General features: G+C 43.7%; 1 protein-coding gene across 4 annotated transcripts in view; it reads left to right on the forward strand.

The window, feature by feature from the left end:
- LOC137095551 (protein argonaute-4) overlaps positions 1-18,436 on the forward strand; it is a 57,494-nt gene that overhangs the window by 21,252 nt on the left and 17,806 nt on the right. For all 4 annotated transcript variants that reach the window (XM_067462338.1, XM_067462336.1, XM_067462335.1 and 1 more), the window contains 8 exons: positions 437-557; positions 1,726-1,907; positions 2,746-2,882; positions 3,012-3,146; positions 3,735-3,822; positions 17,546-17,693; positions 17,777-17,896; positions 18,035-18,163. In XM_067462338.1, the coding sequence (XP_067318439.1) occupies positions 453-557; positions 1,726-1,907; positions 2,746-2,882; positions 3,012-3,146; positions 3,735-3,822; positions 17,546-17,693; positions 17,777-17,896; positions 18,035-18,163 (1,044 nt within the window). In that variant the 5' untranslated portion in view covers positions 437-452. The remainder of the gene's footprint in view (positions 1-436; positions 558-1,725; positions 1,908-2,745; positions 2,883-3,011; positions 3,147-3,734; positions 3,823-17,545; positions 17,694-17,776; positions 17,897-18,034; positions 18,164-18,436) is intronic.

An 18,436-nucleotide genomic window follows, 5' to 3' on the forward strand; every position in this document is an offset into this window, starting at 1 on the left:
GTGGGTTTTTGTTTTTTTATTGGGGGGGGGGGTTGCACTGCAAATAATATATGTGCAGAGTGCATAGAAATTTATTCATTTTTTTTCAAATTATAATCCGGCCCTCCAACAGTTTGCGGCCCTCTGTTCAAAAAGTTTGGGGACCCCTGCTCTACAATGACAATTGGTATGCTTGTTCTTGGAGTAAGATTGTGTTTCTTTGTAACTGTTCTTTGACTCTACTGCCTGATTTTGCTGTATACAAAAACAGTACATGTAAACTAGATAAAAAAATTGTATCACTAGCTCAAGTATCACTAACTTTGCTGTGTCTTTATTTGTTGTTGTTCATTCGTTCAGTCATTTCTGACTCTTCGTGACCTCATGGACCAGCCCACACCAGAGCTCCCTGTTGGGTGTCTTTATTAGCCTAACCTTAACTTTCTACTCTTTTCAGGGAGGTAGTGGATACGATGGTGAGACATTTCAAGATGCAGATATTTGGGGATCGGCAACCTGGCTATGATGGCAAAAGGAACATGTACACTGCGCATCCTCTGCCAATTGGCAGGGACAGGGTGAGTGCCTTCAGAAGATGCTGTGCTCAAATCAACAGCCCAGTGCCAGTTCCACCTCTGGCAGGCAGTTCCAGAATCACATCCACTCAGGTTCCTTTCAGTAACTGTTGGAAAAGTTTTGTGTAAGTTGTCACATAACAGAAGGATGGTATTTGTAATCCTTGTGACCTTGGACATGGGATTCTGTGGCTTTTTCCATAAACGTGGCTTTCCTATAAATGTTTTTCAGGTGCCAATCATAGGAAGAAAGGGGGTTAGTCTTGCTGTATGTGCTAGTTGCACCTTAAAAGTAGATTGTGTTTTATTGACAAAGCTGTGCTAAATAAAGCCGTTTAGTCTTTAAGACTCTTTAAACACACAACAAAGAAATACACTGAATGTTTGCTTATACAGTGCTGACCTCTGCCCCATATCTTTATTCTTTTGGAGGTATTTTTGCTATAGAAGTATCTGCTTGTAGCCAAATAGTCCCAACGGCCACTCTGGGGCCAGAATAAAGAAGGGGAGCCAGGAGGACATTGCCATCTTGTCCCCTGTGACATCAGCGCCCCTCCCCCAGCACCAATGGCCACTCTGGGACCAGAATAAAGAAGGGGAGCTGGGAGGACATTGCCATCTTGTCCCCTGTGACATCAGCGCTCCTCCCCCAGCACCAACGGCCACTCTGGGGCAAGAATAAAGAAGGGGAACTGGGAGGACATTGCCATCTTGTCCCCTGTGACATCAGCACCCCTCCCCCAGCACCAACGGCCTCTCTGGGGCCAGAATAAAGAAGGGGAGCCAGGAGGACATTGCCATCTTGTCCCCTGTGACATCAGCGCCCCTCCCCCAGCACCAATGGCCACTCTGGGGCCAGAATAAAGAAGGGGAGCCAGGAGGACATTGCCATCTTGTCCCCTGTGACATCAGCGCCCCTCCCCCAGCACCAACGGCCAGAATTGTTGGGACCAGAATTGTTTTTATACTATGTCTTGAATGTGTTGTTTCTATGTTGTACACCGCTGTGAGTTGCCCCTGGGCTGAAAACAGCGGTATATAAGCAAAGTAAATAAATAAATAAATAAATAAGAATGAGGGGATTTCAGCCTTAATGAGGATGACCTATTGGAGTTTGAGAAACCTTCCTTATCATCAGTTGCTTGTCTAACTTTCATTGTCGCTATTTCAGGTGGATATGGAGGTCACACTCCCAGGTGAAGGGAAGGACCAGACCTTTAAGGTGTCAGTTCAGTGGGTGTCTGTGGTCAGCCTTCAGCTGCTCCTGGAAGCTCTGGCTGGGCATCTGAATGAGGTCCCAGAAGACTCTGTGCAGGCTCTAGATGTCATTACACGGCACCTTCCCTCTATGAGGTGAGCTCCTCTCATATACTCTTAAACAACCTTTTGGTTATGTGTATCTACATCTTACACTGTGTAGGAATACAAAGTGAACAGGGCAAATATCTACACTTTTAGCAGACTAGAGGTATGTGCTTATCCTATGTGTACAAATTGCAGATTCATGTCTTTATGTTATAGTGGGAATGGTAGCACCCACTCAACAGATTAGGAGCGGAATCAGCTGGCTTTCAGAAGTACAGCTTTTTTTTTTTAAAAAAAAAAGGAAGGTGAGGGAAATAATCCAGATAAGACTGTATGGGCTTGGTAAGAACAACATGCTGCCTCAAGGCGTGTGTACTAGGAGAAATGAAAAGGGAATAGTATATTATAAAAGAGGGATATGATTGACTTGTGAAAACACTGATTGTTTCCACAAGCTTATTGTACATCCCACTTTTTAATTATACTAATGTTATAGCACATTCACCCATATGGTTTCTCTATGAGAAAAAAAAACAACAACAACAACAGGATTTAAAGATAAAACTGCAAAGACTTTGGCACAAGCTAGTAAAGGTGGTCCTAGTAGTGATCAGCACACTGGGTGCAATGCCTAAAATCTTGGCCTGCCCTTGAAAACAATTGGCACTGATAAAATTACCATCTGTCAGCTGCAAAAGGCCATCCTACTTGGATCTGCATGCATTATTCGCTGATATATCACACAGTCCTAAACACTTGGGAAATGTCTGATGTGTGATCAAATACAAAAGCCAGCATAGTGATCTTGTTTGCTGTGCACTAACCTTATTGTGTATCTAACAATAACAACAACAATAATAGTTTGACTTGTCCTTGTTCTTCTCAGGTACACCCCAGTGGGCCGTTCATTCTTCTCTCCCCCTGAAGGATATTATCACCCGCTAGGAGGAGGTCGGGAGGTCTGGTTTGGATTCCATCAGTCGGTCAGACCTGCTATGTGGAACATGATGCTCAACATCGATGGTACATAAGGCCTCTGTTGGCTTCAATGGCTGTCAGTCGTCTCAGTTCCCACTCTGGGATAAAGACAGCATACAAAATAAACTGATCCTGTCAGTCTTTTCTCAGCCTCTCTTCCTATTCATGTTTCAGTATCTGCGACTGCATTTTACCGAGCCCAGCCAATTATTGAGTTCATGTGTGAAGTCTTGGACATCCAGAACATCAATGAACAAACAAAGCCCCTTACGGATTCCCAGCGTGTTAAGTTTACCAAAGAAATCAGAGGTGAATCTTTGGAGCAAATGCAATCATTTTATGTCACCTGAACTGTGATAATACAAAAAGCTTGATTCCTGAATTCTCCTCTTTAAAGGAGTGCATCCATTGCGTTGACCATTATTACAGTTGAGGAGGGCATTTTTTTCTAGATTTTGGTTTAATCCTATTCACTGCAAACCCACTGAAATCACAGGGTTTCTGTTAATCATTGCTAATGCTCACTTATTTCATTAGATCCATATAGTATGTATTTAAATTTGGGTTCTGTTCAATATTAGTTTTTTTCCCCTCGTCTTTTATATTGGAACTAATTTCTTGATTAGCAGAATTTATTGGAGTTAAAGAAAGCATCTTTTAGCCTGGACTCCTTTTGGAGAAAATCAAGTAATTTATGTCAATAGGTGTGCCATAATTTCAGTCTGGGATTTTAAAATCGTAATATAATCTGAGCTGTTGAGATGATGGACTAGATACAGAAGGAAAACAACTGAAGTGCAGACGCAAAAACCACCTGTATAAAGAACCTCTCTCCACTGTGTCATTCTGACCTCTGCTTACCTCTGTCTTTGTGGTTTTTTTCTGTTGGATTTCCAGGTTTAAAAGTAGAGGTTACTCACTGTGGGCAAATGAAGAGAAAATACCGAGTTTGCAATGTCACAAGGCGACCAGCCAGTCATCAGACGTAAGTATACCTGTTGTTTGCTTTTAAGAATGTATCTAGAATATCTCCTGTTAGTGCGTTAGCATAACCTTGTGCATAACAGTGTACTGCTTTAATTATGGAACTTTTATGCTGGCCATTTATACATACAGTGACTGCGAAGTAAATTAGACAGTCTTTGAGGCAGTTGCTCGCTCCAAGGAACACAATCGTTCATTGCTTGGCTTCTGAGGAATACTTAGAGGTGAGGCACTTGGGTAAGTGCTTTGGACTTCATTTCTTCTTCATCATTATTATGTTTATTTATACCCCACTTTTCTCTCTACAAACGAAACTCAGTGGCTTACAATACAATTAATTCAATACAGTTTAAAATCCCAGAAGATTTTTTGATGTGTATTCATTCAGTCTCTTCCAACTCTATTTTTCCAACTCATGGACCAAGCCAGAGATCCCTGTCGGCTGTCACCACCTCCAGCTCTTTCAAGGTCAAGCCATTACCTTCCCCAGGGATCGTATTTAGTCTGACCTCACTGCCATGACCTTCCTGTCTTGGGTGTCGCTTCATGATTTCGCTCGTGGCATCATTGAAGTGCTCAAACTCCAGCACCGTGACAAGTCAATGCCCCAGAAGATACAAACATTGAAATAGAATTAAATATTAATGTTATTAAGAATAAGTAATTAAAATATTTAAAATGGATTCGTTTTTTCGTGTCAGGAGCGACTTGAGAAACTGCAAGTTGCTTTTGGTGTGAGAGAGTTGGCCATCTGCAAGAACGTTGCCTAGGGGATGCCTGGTTGTTTGATGTTTTGCCATCCTTGTGGGAGGTTTCTCCCATATCCCCGCATGGGGAGCTGGAGCTGACAGAGGGAGCTCAACCCGCTCCCTCTGGATTCGAACTGGTCCTGCTGGCACAAGGATTGTTTGACTCCTTGTGCCACTGGGGGTTAACCGATTAATTGCTGCTAAGACCATGGCCTTTTTCTTATTGCCACTCCAACCTAGGCCAACATAATAGTTATGAATCTGTTTTAAGAGTTTTAATGCCATTAATACAGGGTGCAGCAGCATAACTTCCTTTTTTTCAAAACTTAATAAAAACCCATGGTATGAATCAGAATATTTTTTATTATAATGTAGGCGTATACCTAAAGTTTTGTTTTACGTAGTTTTGAAGATCAAATTAGGTAGGTGACGTCCCCTATTCTCCATTCTCCATGCACTGAGTAAACTGATTTCTGGCGTTTGTCATGACTCTTGCCAGTATAGCAGGTGTTATGTTGACATTTTCTTCCTGGATGTTGGTCTTCAAATCTTGTAGGGTCCTTGGACGGTTCATATAAACACGGGATTTCAAAAAACCCATAGAAAAAAAATCACAAGGGGCCAAATCTGGAGAGCGGGCTGGCCACTCCAAATCCGCTCAAAAAGTAGGCCTCAACGGCAAAAGCATGCTCCTCACTGTGGCAACGCATGATGGTGACTGAACTGAGTCAGGACAAAACTTTATACTCCCGCCTCTCAAACAAGACCACTAGCACTCCGCTACGTCTTCAACTGACTGAATGGTGCGCATTTAAAAAAAAGGAAGTTATGCTGCTGCACCCTATATTTTTATTCCATTTAAATATTTGCATACTTTAGGTTTTAAATTGTATTGTGTTGGTTTTACTTTTTGTCGCTTTGAGTCTCTTTTTTTCAGAAAGAAAAAGCAGAGTACAGTGGAACCTCTACTTAAGAGCATACCAACTTAAGAGCATTTAGAGCAGGGGTCCTCAAATTAAGGCCTGCAGGCCACACCCTGTCCACCAGGGGCATTTCTCTGGCCCGCAGACGCTCTGGGCCACCGGTGCCCACTACAGCAAGAAGGCATTATATTTACAATGGCAGGGAATGGAGGCGAGCGAAGCCGGTAGTTGTGCAGGGGAGGAGTCAGGCGTCTCAAGGAAATGAGGCTGCCTCCTGCTGAGAGGGACTTCCTTGTTGCTAGGTAGCTGGAGGCGTCTGCATGAGGGAGAGCTGGGCACCATGAGCGTGAGCAGTGTCTAAAGAAAGAGTAGGAGGCGGGGGGGGGGGGGGGGGGGGAGGAAGCTGAGCCGGGCTCCCCACTGGCAGAGCAGAGCGGCAGTCTCCACTCAGCCTTCCTGGTTTTTGCTTCCCAATTGGTCCAGTTCCACCTCTGGCAGGCAGCTCCAGAAGCTGGAAGAATTGCCTTCTGAGGCTGCACGGGCTTCAGAGCTGTAGTTCAGGGAGGCAGGGACAGTAGAAGGTCAGTAGGCAGCAAAATATTGGCCTGGTTTCCCCTGGTTACCCTCTTTGTGTAGAATACTAATAATACATCTTTATTTATACTCTGCTTTTCTCCCTAAGAGGCCCAAAGCAGCTCACAATACAATACAAGTCAAAGCACATTTAATTTAAAATACAAAACAAAAATCACACAAAACATAATAACATCCAGGAGTAAGATATAAATAAATGTTAAGCATTAAAAACTTGTAAAACGAAGGAAGTGAGAGGCTGCTGGGCTATTTAACTTTGAATGTGTTTTGATAGCTTTCCATTGAATGTTTAAAACTGGCATGGACCAGCTTGCGCCCTGCTTGTGTATTGGACTTCAACTCCCACTACTGGCTGTTAGGAATTGTGGGAGTTTAAGTCCACAACACAAGGAGGGCCCAATCTGGCCCAATCTGGCCCATGCCAGTTTTAAAGAATAGCAGTGATATGTAATTATTTTGTACTGTTTCATATATTTGTGGAGTTGAAATTGAATTGCCCTATATCCCATCTGATCTGATCCCAGGTTTTCTGCTTCAAACCGGATTATATGTGTCTGCACTGGCAGATAATCTGGGATAAACAAAAGACCTGGGATCAGATCAAAGGGCCCTCCAAACACCCAGATAACCCCGAATATCAAGGCAGATAGTTCACAATATCTGCTTTGAACTGCCTTATCGGAATCCACACTGCCATATAAACCAGTTAAGTGTGGATTTTATACAGCTGTGTGGAAGGGGCCAAAGCAGCTTACGTTTCTGTTTATCCCAGATTATCTGGCAGTGCAGACTCATAGAATCCAGTTTAAAGCAGAAAACCTGGGTCAGATCCTGGGATACAGGGCCTGTATGGAAAGGCCCTCCAAACACCCATATAACCCACAATATCAAGGCTGATAATCCACAATATCTGCTTTGAACTGCCTTATCGGAATCCACATTGCCATATAAGCCATATAAGCCAGTAAGTATGGATTTTATACAGCTGCGTGGAAGGGGCCAAAGCAGCTTACGTTTCTATTTTTCCCAGATTATCTGCCATATAATCCAGTTTGAAGCAGAAAACCTGGGATCAGATCCTGGGATATAGGGCCTGTATAGAAGGGCCCACAGTCTCTCTATAATAATACATTTATAGAACAAAAATCTGTTCCTGGTTTGAAAGTGTTATTTCCTGTTTAATTGTGTGGCTCTTACTTTGAAAGTAGTTGTTCTCCAGAAACTTTGTGTGGCTGCCTCAAATTATGATGAAAATAAGTTATGGGAGTTCGGCCGATAGGCTGATCAGTAAACATATTTATGGGTTCCCTGCTGCTATATTAAGCCTGTTACCTATTTATTTATTTATTTATTATTTATTAATGCGCTTGTATACCGCTAATATCTCAGCCTAAGTCGGCGACTCATTGCGGTTTACAACACTTAAAAAAACAATATTCAGTTTAAAAGCATAAAACACATATACAATACAAATTATTGGGCCACCAATAACAATCCCATGCATCTCCTAACTGGAATCGCAATCCAAAATTCATCGTCCATGATTACCAATCCTTTAGTCATCAAAATTCGTTGCAACGGATTAACCGAATGCTTGTTTAAACATCCATGTCTTCAATCTTTTCCGAAACACCATCAGCGAGGGGGCTGATCGTACCTCTATGGGGAGGGTGTTCCAAAGCCGAGGGGCCACCACAGAAAAGGCCCTGTCTCTCGTTCCCGCCAGCCGCACTTGTGAAGCCGGCAGGATAGAGAGCAGGGACTCCCCAGAAGATCTTAGGGTCCTGGTGGGCTGATAGGCTGAGATACGTTCGGATAGATAAGTTGGGCCAGAACCGTTTAGGGCTTTAAAGGCCAACGCCAGCACTTTGAATTGAGCCCGGTAGCAGATCGGCAGCCAGTGGAGCTGGTGCAGCAGAGAAGTTGTATGCTCCCTGCGCCCCGCACCTGTTAGTATCATGGCTGCCGCCCGTTGGACTAATTGGAGCTTCCGGGCTGTCTTCAAAGGCAACCCCACGTAGAGAGCGTTGCAGTAATCAAGATGGGATGTAACCAGAGCGTGGACTACCGTGGCCAAGTCAGACTTGCCAAGGTACGGTCGCAGTTGGCGCACAAGTTTTAACTGTGCGAATGCTCCCCTGGTCACCGCCGAAACCTGGGGTTCCAGGCTCAGCGATGAGTCCAGGATCACACCCAAACTGCGAACCTGCGTCTTCAGGGGGAGTGCGACCCTGTCTAACACAGGCTGTAACCCTATACCCTGTTCGGCCTTGCGACTAACCAGGAGTACCTCTGTCTTGTCTGGATTCAATTTCAATTTGTTCGCCCCCATCCAGACCGTCACAGTGGCCAAGCACCGGTTCAGGACCTCGACAGCCTCCTTAGTAGCAGGTGGGAAGGAGTGACAGAGTTGGACATCATCTGCGTACAGATGACATCGCACTCCGAAACTCCGGATGATCTCGCCCAGCGGCTTCATGTAGATGTTAAACAACATGGGAGACAGTATTGAACCCTGAGGAACCCCACAAGACAAAGGTTGTGGGGTTGAACAGGAGTCTCCCAGTAACACCTTCTGAGACCGACCCTCGAGGAATGAGCGGAGCCACTGCAGAACAGTACCTCCAAGACCCATCCCCGCGAGGCGTCCCAGAAGGATACTGTGGTCGACGGTATCGAAGGCCGCTGAGATGTCGAGCAGCACCAACAGGGACACACTCCCCCTGTCGAGCTCCCGACGCAGACCATCCACTAAGGCGACCAAAGCTGTCTCGGTACCATGCCCCGGCCTAAAGCCCGACTGTGCCGGATCCAGATAATCCGTGTCTACCAAGAATGCCTGGAGTTGTGAGGCCACCACACGTTCCATGACTTTGCCCAAAAAGGGGAGATTGGAAACAGGCCGATAGTTGATGAATTGAGTGGGGTCCAGTGATGGTTTCTTCAACAGCGGTTTTATCACAGCTTGCTTTAAGCTGGCTGGAATTTTGCCCTCCCGAAGGGAGGCATTAACCACCACCTTCACCCACTCGGCCAATCCCCCTCTGGCCTCCTTCAGAAACCAGGATGGGCAGGGTCTAGGATGCATGTGGTAGCTCTCATTCCTCCAAGCACCTTGTCCACATCCTCGGATTGAACCAATTGAAATGAATCCATCAAAACCGGACAAGCAGATGCTCGTGTTACATCCTCAGATACTGCCGTTAATATGGTATCCAGTCCAGAGCGGATCAAAGCGACTTTGTCTGCGAAGAACCGAGCAAAGGCTTCACAGCGAGCTGCCGAGTCATCAGGGCACCCATTCTGAGTGGCGGGTTTTAATAGGCCTCTGACAACTCGGAACAGTTCGGCCGGACGGTTCTTTGCGGACGCAATAGTGGCCGCGAAAAAAGTCTTCTTCGGTGAACCAAGGAGCTGGTTTAGCTCGGCTACTTGAGAGGGGACGTTCTGGAGCGATCGTATCTATTGCCCTAGTCATCTCCCCATTCCAGAGAGCGACCAGAGCATCAACAGGATCACCAACCGAGGTGGCGGGAAATTCCCCAAGAGCCGTCAGGAATCCATCCGGATCCGTAAGCCTCCTGGGGCAGACCAGTTTAATGGGTCCTCCACTTCTGCGGAGGTTGGGGGGTGCAGTGAGTCTAAAGCTGACCAGGTGGTGGTCGGTCCATGGCAACGGAGAGATGGATAACTCCTCAACACCGCCACCTTCCTCCCATCCCTGGCAGAAAACCAAGTCCAATGTATGTCCAGCACTGTGGGTGGGGCCAGATACCTGTTGGGACAGCCCCATGGTTGCCATGGTAGACATGAAGTCCTGAGCCGCTCCCGATAAGGCGGCCTCGGCATGGACATTGAAGTCCCCCAGCACAAGCAGCCGTTGGGACTCCAATGCCAGGTCCGAGACCACCCCCGCTAGCTCAGGCAGGGAGACTGTAGTGCAGCGAGGTGGACGGTACACTAACAGAATCCCTAATCTGTCCCGGTCACCCACCCTCAGGTGGACGCATTCAAAATTTGTTGACTGCGGGATGGGGGCCCTGGTCAGAAGAATGGAATCTCTATAGACCACTGCAACTCCGCCTCCCCGCCCTCCGGATCTCGGTTGGTGCTGCACAGAGAAACCTGGTGGGCAAAGCTGGGTTAAATTTACACCTCCCGCTTCGTCCAACCAGGTCTCTGTGATGCACGCCAGATCTGCCCGTTCATCCAGGATTAAATCCTGGATGAAAGTTGTTTTACCGTTGACAGATCTGGCATTCAACAGCACCACTTTCAATTCAGAGGGACCGCCATCCTGGTTACACCGACTTACCATATCAGGAGACCGATTTGGGATTACTAATGTTGTTCTACACTCCCTAGGCCAAATTAAAGGTATCCTTTTCCCGTATCTCCCCCTCCCCACCACGACTTCTATGGGGGCTCCCCAGTTAACGGAACCCTCTCCCTCCTCCATGACGCATTCGGCAGCCAAAGTATCCACCCGTAATTCATTGTTGACTGTATGGTATGTTATAGTTCCAGGATGCCATAGTCCTGCCTTCCGTTCATTTCCTACTCCTATTATGTTAAACTCCAGTCTTTCTGATCTACTCCGTTCCCTCTCCCTACCAAAAACAATTAGCAGCAAGATTAACAGATGCCAGGGAAAGGGTAGTGACATGGATGGTAGCTATTAACACTGTCAAAGGAGTTCTTAAAGTGCAGAAGTTCTTAAAGTGCAGATAGATAATTGTATCAACATACACGATGGTATAAATAATTAAAGTGCAGTAGCTTGGTCAATTGGCTCTAAAGTGCTCGAATGGAGTGCGTCATGGAGGACTTAAATTCAGTGCAAGATGGTTGAGTCGATTAAAGTGCTAAGGCTCAGTAAAGTTAATGGACCACCGAGGTAGTAAGTTAAGGTGCTGATGGAGTAAAGTGCTAGAGTCACGCTGGATATATATCCACTGTACTTAATAACGGTGCACCATTAGTTCTAAAATTCTCAGATAATCATTAAGTATAGTTGTTGTTAATTACTATAGTTAAGATCCCCCCGCCTCTCGAAGTTTAGATTGCTGTCCCGAGAGATGTATCAGGTGACAAAATGGACAGCACAGTCCTTCTAGAGTTAGCGCTAATAGGGTGCTCCGCACACACACAATACAGATAGTCAGCACAGTCAAGAAAGATGTTCAATACAATCAGAGATGGTCAGCACAGTCAAAAGAGGTCAATACAGATGAGGATGGTTAGCACAATCAAAAGAGGTGGTCCACACAGTTAAGTTAAACTTCCATTTATTTGTAATTAGAAATCAATGTTTCACAATAAATAATTACATGTTTTAATTGCATATTAATCACTATGTGATTAATTACATATTAATCACTATGTGATTAATCACCATGTTTTATGTTCAGTTTGTAACAATGAAATACATCCTGCATAGCAGATATTTACATTACAATGCATAACAGTAGCAAAATCAATCCATAAGAGTAGCAGTAGTGAAATAACAATGAAAATAATGTTATGGTTGGGGGTCATTACAACATGAGGAACAGTATTCAGGGGCCACAATATTAGGAAGGTTGAGAATCACTGGTGTATATGAAGAGGGGGCACCTGATGGTGTGTAGCTAAAGCGCTGCAAAATAGGGGTACATCTACACTGCAGAGTTAATGTAGTTTGACACCAGTTTTACTGCCATGGCGTAACGCTATGGAATCCTGGGATATAAATTTTTACAAGCTGTTTTGCCTTTTCTGCCAAAAGATCAAACTGCAGCTCCAGGATTCTATAACATTGAGTTAAAGTGGTGTCAAACTGGAATAAGTCTATGCACCCACATTCAGGTATTACTGTACTAAGGAACCAGTGGAGTCTTCTTTCTCCATAAATTGGGGGGGGGGGGGAGGTTGGGGGAAAGGGCAGGAAAGAACCGGGGAAATGACCGCCATCACCCAGACACCCAAACCACTCCCCAGGGGTCAATACCCTGAGGGAAGGGGATCCCGGCCTCAGCTACATCCAGAAATCATCCTTCCCTCAGGCCCCACTTACTGACCTCAGGTCCTGCTTTCTTCCTCCTACTCCATAGGAAACAATGATGCCAAAAAAGAGAAAAATTGACTCGGAGTGTAGAATATTCAACAAACAGTGGACTTATGACTACTTTTTCATTAAGTACAAGGAAAGAGCTGTGTGTTTGATATGCCAGACTATAGTGTCAGTGTTCAAGGAATACAATTTGCGTCGACACTATCAAACCCATCATAAAGATAAATATGATTGTTTGTTTGGAGAAGTGAGAAAAGATAAAATATTAAAACTGAAAAATACATTAATAACTCAGCAAAATACATTTGTGAAGCAGAAGCAGCAAAATATTTCAGCTCAGCGAGCAAGTTTTAAAGTTGCCAAGCTAATAGCGTGCACTGGCAGACCATTCATAGAGGGAGAATTTGTTAAACAATGCCTTCAGTTTGTTGCCAAAGAGATGTGTCCAGAGAAGGCCGATTTATTTAGTGCAGTGAGTCTTTCAGGATTTAAAATAACATGAAGGATTGAAGATATAGGAGACAATTTGCATCAGCTTTTGCAAAACTCCACAAAAAAAAATCCTATTTTTCCTTGGCACTCGATGAAAGTAATGATGTTCGTGATTCTGCACAACTTCTAATTTTTATTCGTGGGACAAATTATTTTGAAGTCACAGAAGAGCTTGCTGCCCTGCAAAGCATCAAAGGAACAACTACAGGAGAGGATATCTATGAAAAGGTTTGTGAATCTGTCAATGTTTTGGATCTGGGCTGGGCTAAGCTAGTCAGTGTGACAACTGATGGTACTCCTAGCATGGTGGGGTCTAAGAAAAGACTAATTGCTCGCATTAACCAAGAGATGGACAAACAAATTTCTCATCCAATAGCCATACACTGTCTAATTCACCAACAAGCGCTGTGTAGTAAATCACTGAATTGGGATTCTGTTATGAAAATTGTGGTATCTTGTGTTAACTTCATTAGAGCTAATGCATTAAACCATAGACAATTTCAGGAATTTCTGTCTGAGCTAAATGCTGATCATGAAGATGTTCTGTACCACACAGAAGTCCGTTGGCTGAATCGAGGGAGAGTTTTGAAATGTTTCTATGACCTACTCCCACAGATTACAGATTTTCTGATTTCAAAAAACAAAGAAGTACCAGAGCTCAAGGACACAGAATGGAAATGGCACCTTGCCTTTCTTACAGATGTGATTGAGCTACTCAACAGTTTCAATGTGCAACTTCAAGGAAAGGGGAAGCTCATCTGTGATATGTAATCACATGTGAAAGCATTCGAAGTAAAATTAGGCCTCCTCATCGGGCATGTGAAGGAGGAAAATTTCTGCCATTTCCCCACAACTCAAAATCTGTTAGAGGAGAAACCATCGGTTGCATTCCCAAACAAAATATGTGTGGAGTCACTGGAAAAGTTGCATAATGTGTTCCAAATTAGATTTAAAGAGCTTCGTCTTCATGAACAGGACATACAGCTTTTCCATAACCCTTTTTCTATTGACATTGAAAATGCGAATATAATTTACCAAATGGAATTGGCTGAACTGCAGACATATTCAAGTCAAGCAGCCTTCCTAATTTCTATACATCTCTCCCCTCTGAGACATATCCTAAGCTCAGAAACCATGCACTCAAAATGGCAACCATCTTTGGCAGCACTTATGTCTGTGAAGACTTTTTTCAGAATGAAACATCTGAAATCTCCAACCAGATCTAGACTAACTGATGCACATTTGCATCACTTGTTACAACTAGCAGTGACAAATATGGAACTGGACATTGACCATCTCATTAGCCAAAAGAAGGCCCATAGTTCCCATTGAAATACTGATAAGTTTGTTGATTTGTGCAGTTGCTCTTGGAATGGAATAGTTGTTAACTATTAAAATCTTTTAAAACTCTGTTTAATATGTTGCAGTTTTTGAAATGTTTGAAATTTGCCTTGAGTCGCCCTGTCGGGGTAGAGAAGGGCAGGGCGCAAGTATGGCAAATAAATAAATAATTTTAATATTACTTGTTCTTAATTTTAAATATTGTGTTTGTTCCCGTGTAAATTATAGTCCGGCCCTCCAATAGTCTGAGGGACAGTGAACTGTTCAAAAAGTTTGAGGACCCCTGATTTAGAGTTTAGACCCATCACTTGGTCTGGCTTTCACTTTGACATAAGAATGGCATTTTGAGTTAAGAGCTAGGGCCAGAGGGAGTGCTAGCATGAGAGTACAGGGATGCAGGGCTTCAAGGGAGCAGCCTCCATGTCTTGTCTGCTTCGGAAGATTGCTATTCATGTTGTTCTTGTCCGCTTTGAGGAACTTTGAGTTAGTTGATTTTATGTGGTTTTTATTCCTGGTAGGTTTAGCTTCATTAAGAGATGGAGGGAGAGAGATCAAGTGAGGGAGGGAGACTGGAATGAGTACAGTTTGAAGAAAATGAGGCTTCTGCCTTTTAACTTTGTGCTTCCTTGCCATAACTTTGTACTCCTACTATTTTAAAGTTGAACTTTCTTTTTATTGTTCTTTGACAGTATGTGTTTATACATTATTTATTATTTATATTTATTTTAAAAATATAACAAAAAATTTGGGAGGGGGGCTTCAGGGGGCAGAACTGATTAATAGCATTTCAGTGGGAAAATTCATTTTGAAATACGAGTGTTTTGAGTTAAGAGCTTAGTCACAGAATGAATTAAACTGTATAAATAAAAATGATGATAATGATGGTGATGTTGATGATGCATGGGCCCAAGTATACAGATCTTGTCCTGTGACCTTAAAGTGTGAACTGCTGAAAATATGATTTTGAAACCAGCTTCAGCCTCAAGATGTGACATCACATACTGTAATTCTACCTTTAGAGCAGTGGAATCCAGTGGAAATGGGAGCAGTGAACTCCCGCTTTATGTAGCCCTAAAACTGGCTCCGGAAGGCCAAGGTTTTGGGCAGTATGGAAAGGAGAGCATTCTGTAGGGAGATACTGGATTTGGATCCAAATGATTTGATTATTCTTTTAAAGTCATTCCCAAGATTGAATAATGTCAAAATGTAACTTAACTGAACACATTTTCAAAAAATCAAAGAGATACTTATCAATGTATGAAATTGCAGACAGCTGCCCCCCATTAGGTACAGTTGACAGCACCTCCCGCCAAAAGCTCAACTTGCCATAGTATCAGTTAGCAATGTATAGTAAAGTAAACAAAGATCAACAGTTGAGAGAAAACATATTTCATGATCAATTGGATTAACTGTCCATAACCAGAGCGAACAGAATGACTCATGATAGCTGAGAAAGTGACAAAGCTGCTTGAATGGATGTGCGCCATTGTCTTCTTTTCAACAGCCATCCCCCATCTGTTGCCAATTTGAGCACCTGGGGGATCGGCTGGCAAGCGGGTATGTATGGGAATAGGCAGGGGAATAGTGTGGCTTACACAAGCCCCCTTGTTGTGTGGTTTTCTGGAGGGAAAAAAAAATCAGAAATTGAGAATCATCTCCAGAGACTTATTTGGTAGTATGATTCTTCATTTAGATGCTTCTACCACTCACATGCACCTCATCTAGGCTCTGATTAACATTTTTAACAGAAATGAAATTCTGACCATTTTTGATTTCATAAGAAAGTGGGAGGCATGGCCCATGGAAGCAGAAAATGAAACAAGTTTGGCTCTCAGAGCCAGTGATGCCCAAGTTGGTGTTGATGGTCCCTCATCCTTGTGATGGTCTTCTATATCACTCCCTTTGGTGCCTGTGAGCTATGGCTTTTGAATGACTGAGGTATCCATAAGCATTTGTCGTCCAGGATCACATGAGAGAACCCACAATTTGAGTGTTGAACAAGTACTTTGGGAGGCCATGGTTTGAATCCTTGCTCAGTTATGAAAACTCATTGAGCAAGTCTCATGTTCTCAGATCAAGGCAGTGGCATAGCCCCTTTGAACAAGTCTTGCCAAACAAGCTTTGTGATGGCATTATCACAGGTTGGGGAAGAAATGGGAGGAATACAAGAAACAAACTATATCAGACCCATTTCTTAAATATCTGCGGTGGTCATCTGTAAATCAGTAATGGCAATACAGAAATTAGTACAGGCAGTCCCGAAATTAAAAGGCAATGGTAAAGGTTTCCCCTGCCATTAAGCCTAGTTGTGTCCAACTCTGGGGTGTGGTGCTCATCTCCATTTCTAAGCTAAGGAGACTGTGTTGTCTGTAAACACCTCCAAGATCATGTGGCCAGCATGACTGTATGGAGTGCCATTACCTTCCCACAGAAGCGGTACCTGTTGATCTACTCACATTTGCATGTTTTCAAACTGCTAGGTTTGCAGAAGCTGGGCCTAATAGTGGGAGCTCAGCCCGCTCCCCAGATTCGAACCACCAACCTTTTAGTTAGCAAGTTCAGCAGCTCAGTGGTTTAACCCACTACACCTGTAGGGGTCCCCAAGTTAGTGAGGTGAAATATACTGAACAGGGGCACAGGCAGTAAAACAAACGTGATATGGATGTTAACTTTTATCTATGAGATCTAAAGCTTATATACGTATAAGTCGGAGGGTCTGGAGAAAAAGCCCCATGAGGAGTGACTTAAAAAGTTGGGCATATTTAGCCTGCAGAAGAGAGGGCTGAGAGGAGACATGATGAGGGCCATGTATCAAGATGTAAGGGGAAGTCATAGGGAGGAGGGAACAAGCTTGTTTTCTGCTACTCTGGAGAACAATGGCTTCAAACTACAGGAAAGGAGATTCCACCCGAACATTAGGAAGAAATTCCTAACTCTAAGAGAGCTGTTCAGCAGTGGAACTCTCTGCCCCAGAGTGTGGCCGAGGTTCCTTCTTTGGGGGCGATTTTCCTGCTTCTTGGCAGGGGGTTGGACTGGAGGTCTTTTCCAACCCTGTGATTCTATGATTTGGTATTTGGCTTCAGTTACATTTATAAAAAATGTACCTGTTCCGACTGAGATACAAGTTCAAGTTACGAACAAACTCATCTCTATGAGATCTAAAGAGTATGTGTCTGTATGGCTGGAGCTACACTTTTTAAAATGTACCTGTTCCAATTGACAAACAGATTCAACTTAACCTATAGAACCTCTCTTGTTTGTAACTTTGGGGACTGCCTGTATCAGAAAGCAGCAAGATGCTTTGATATGAAATACAGATGTTTTTGTTTGGTGAAAATTCAATTATATTTCTATCTCATTTTTCCTCACTGGAGTTCAGTCACAGTATAGGTGATTGCCCCCCTCCCTTTCCACAACTACCTTATGATGCAGATCAGGATAATATGTAGGGAGCAACAAAGTCTTCTCATTGAATGTCTTGCTGCATGAGGATTTGAATCAAGGTCCCTCCAGTCTGACTCTATCTGTTACACAAGGCTGACTCTCTAATCCAGAACTTGTTACCTCCCACAGATTCCCTCTGCAGCTGGAAAATGGTCAGGCCATGGAGTGCACAGTTGCACAGTATTTTAAGCAAAAGTATAGCCTGCAGTTGAAATACCCTCACCTTCCATGCCTCCAAGTAGGACAGGAGCAGAAACACACATATTTGCCTCTAGAGGTAAAACACTGTGGCAGTTCTCCTTTTTACTTCCGACTGTGTTGCTTTGTGACTTGTTTACAATGTTGTGTTTCTGATCCTAGGTGTGTAATATTGTAGCCGGCCAACGCTGTATCAAGAAGCTGACAGACAATCAGACGTCCACAATGATCAAGGCCACAGCACGCTCTGCACCAGACAGGCAGGAAGAGATTAGTAGATTGGTGAGTAGCTCAGACTTGATCTTATAGAAATGGGAAGAGTCAAAGAGGACTGTGGCAAAACAAAGCAGGTTTGACTGGATGAGTCTTATGATCTTTATGATTCTATGAGATGCGTGTTGTTTCTATCTCTGTGGCCAGGTCAAGAGTAACAGCATGGTCGGTGGTCCTGATCCATATCTGAAGGAGTTTGGGATCGTTGTCCATAATGAGATGACGGAGCTGACAGGCAGGGTGTTGCCTGCACCAATGTTGCAATACGGAGGCCGGGTAAGTAGAAAAACAATAAACATTACAGAGATCAGGCATGAAATTCTAAACCTTCACAGCTGTGTTAGACTTGGGGCTTGCAGCTATTTTAATACGAATTTTCTTCTGGCAGGTCTACCCAGTTAATTTTTCACTATGAGTTTTAAATTTCTCTGCATATTTTAACATGTGTATTTTCCAGAAATATGTTATAATATGTGTATTCTACAGAACTATATTTTAATATATACATTTTACTGAAAGGCCTCCTGGTGGTGCAGCAGATTAAACCAC

Source organism: Anolis sagrei, chromosome Y, assembly GCF_037176765.1.
Source record: "Anolis sagrei isolate rAnoSag1 chromosome Y, rAnoSag1.mat, whole genome shotgun sequence".
Classification (NCBI taxonomy): domain Eukaryota; kingdom Metazoa; phylum Chordata; class Lepidosauria; order Squamata; family Dactyloidae; genus Anolis; species Anolis sagrei.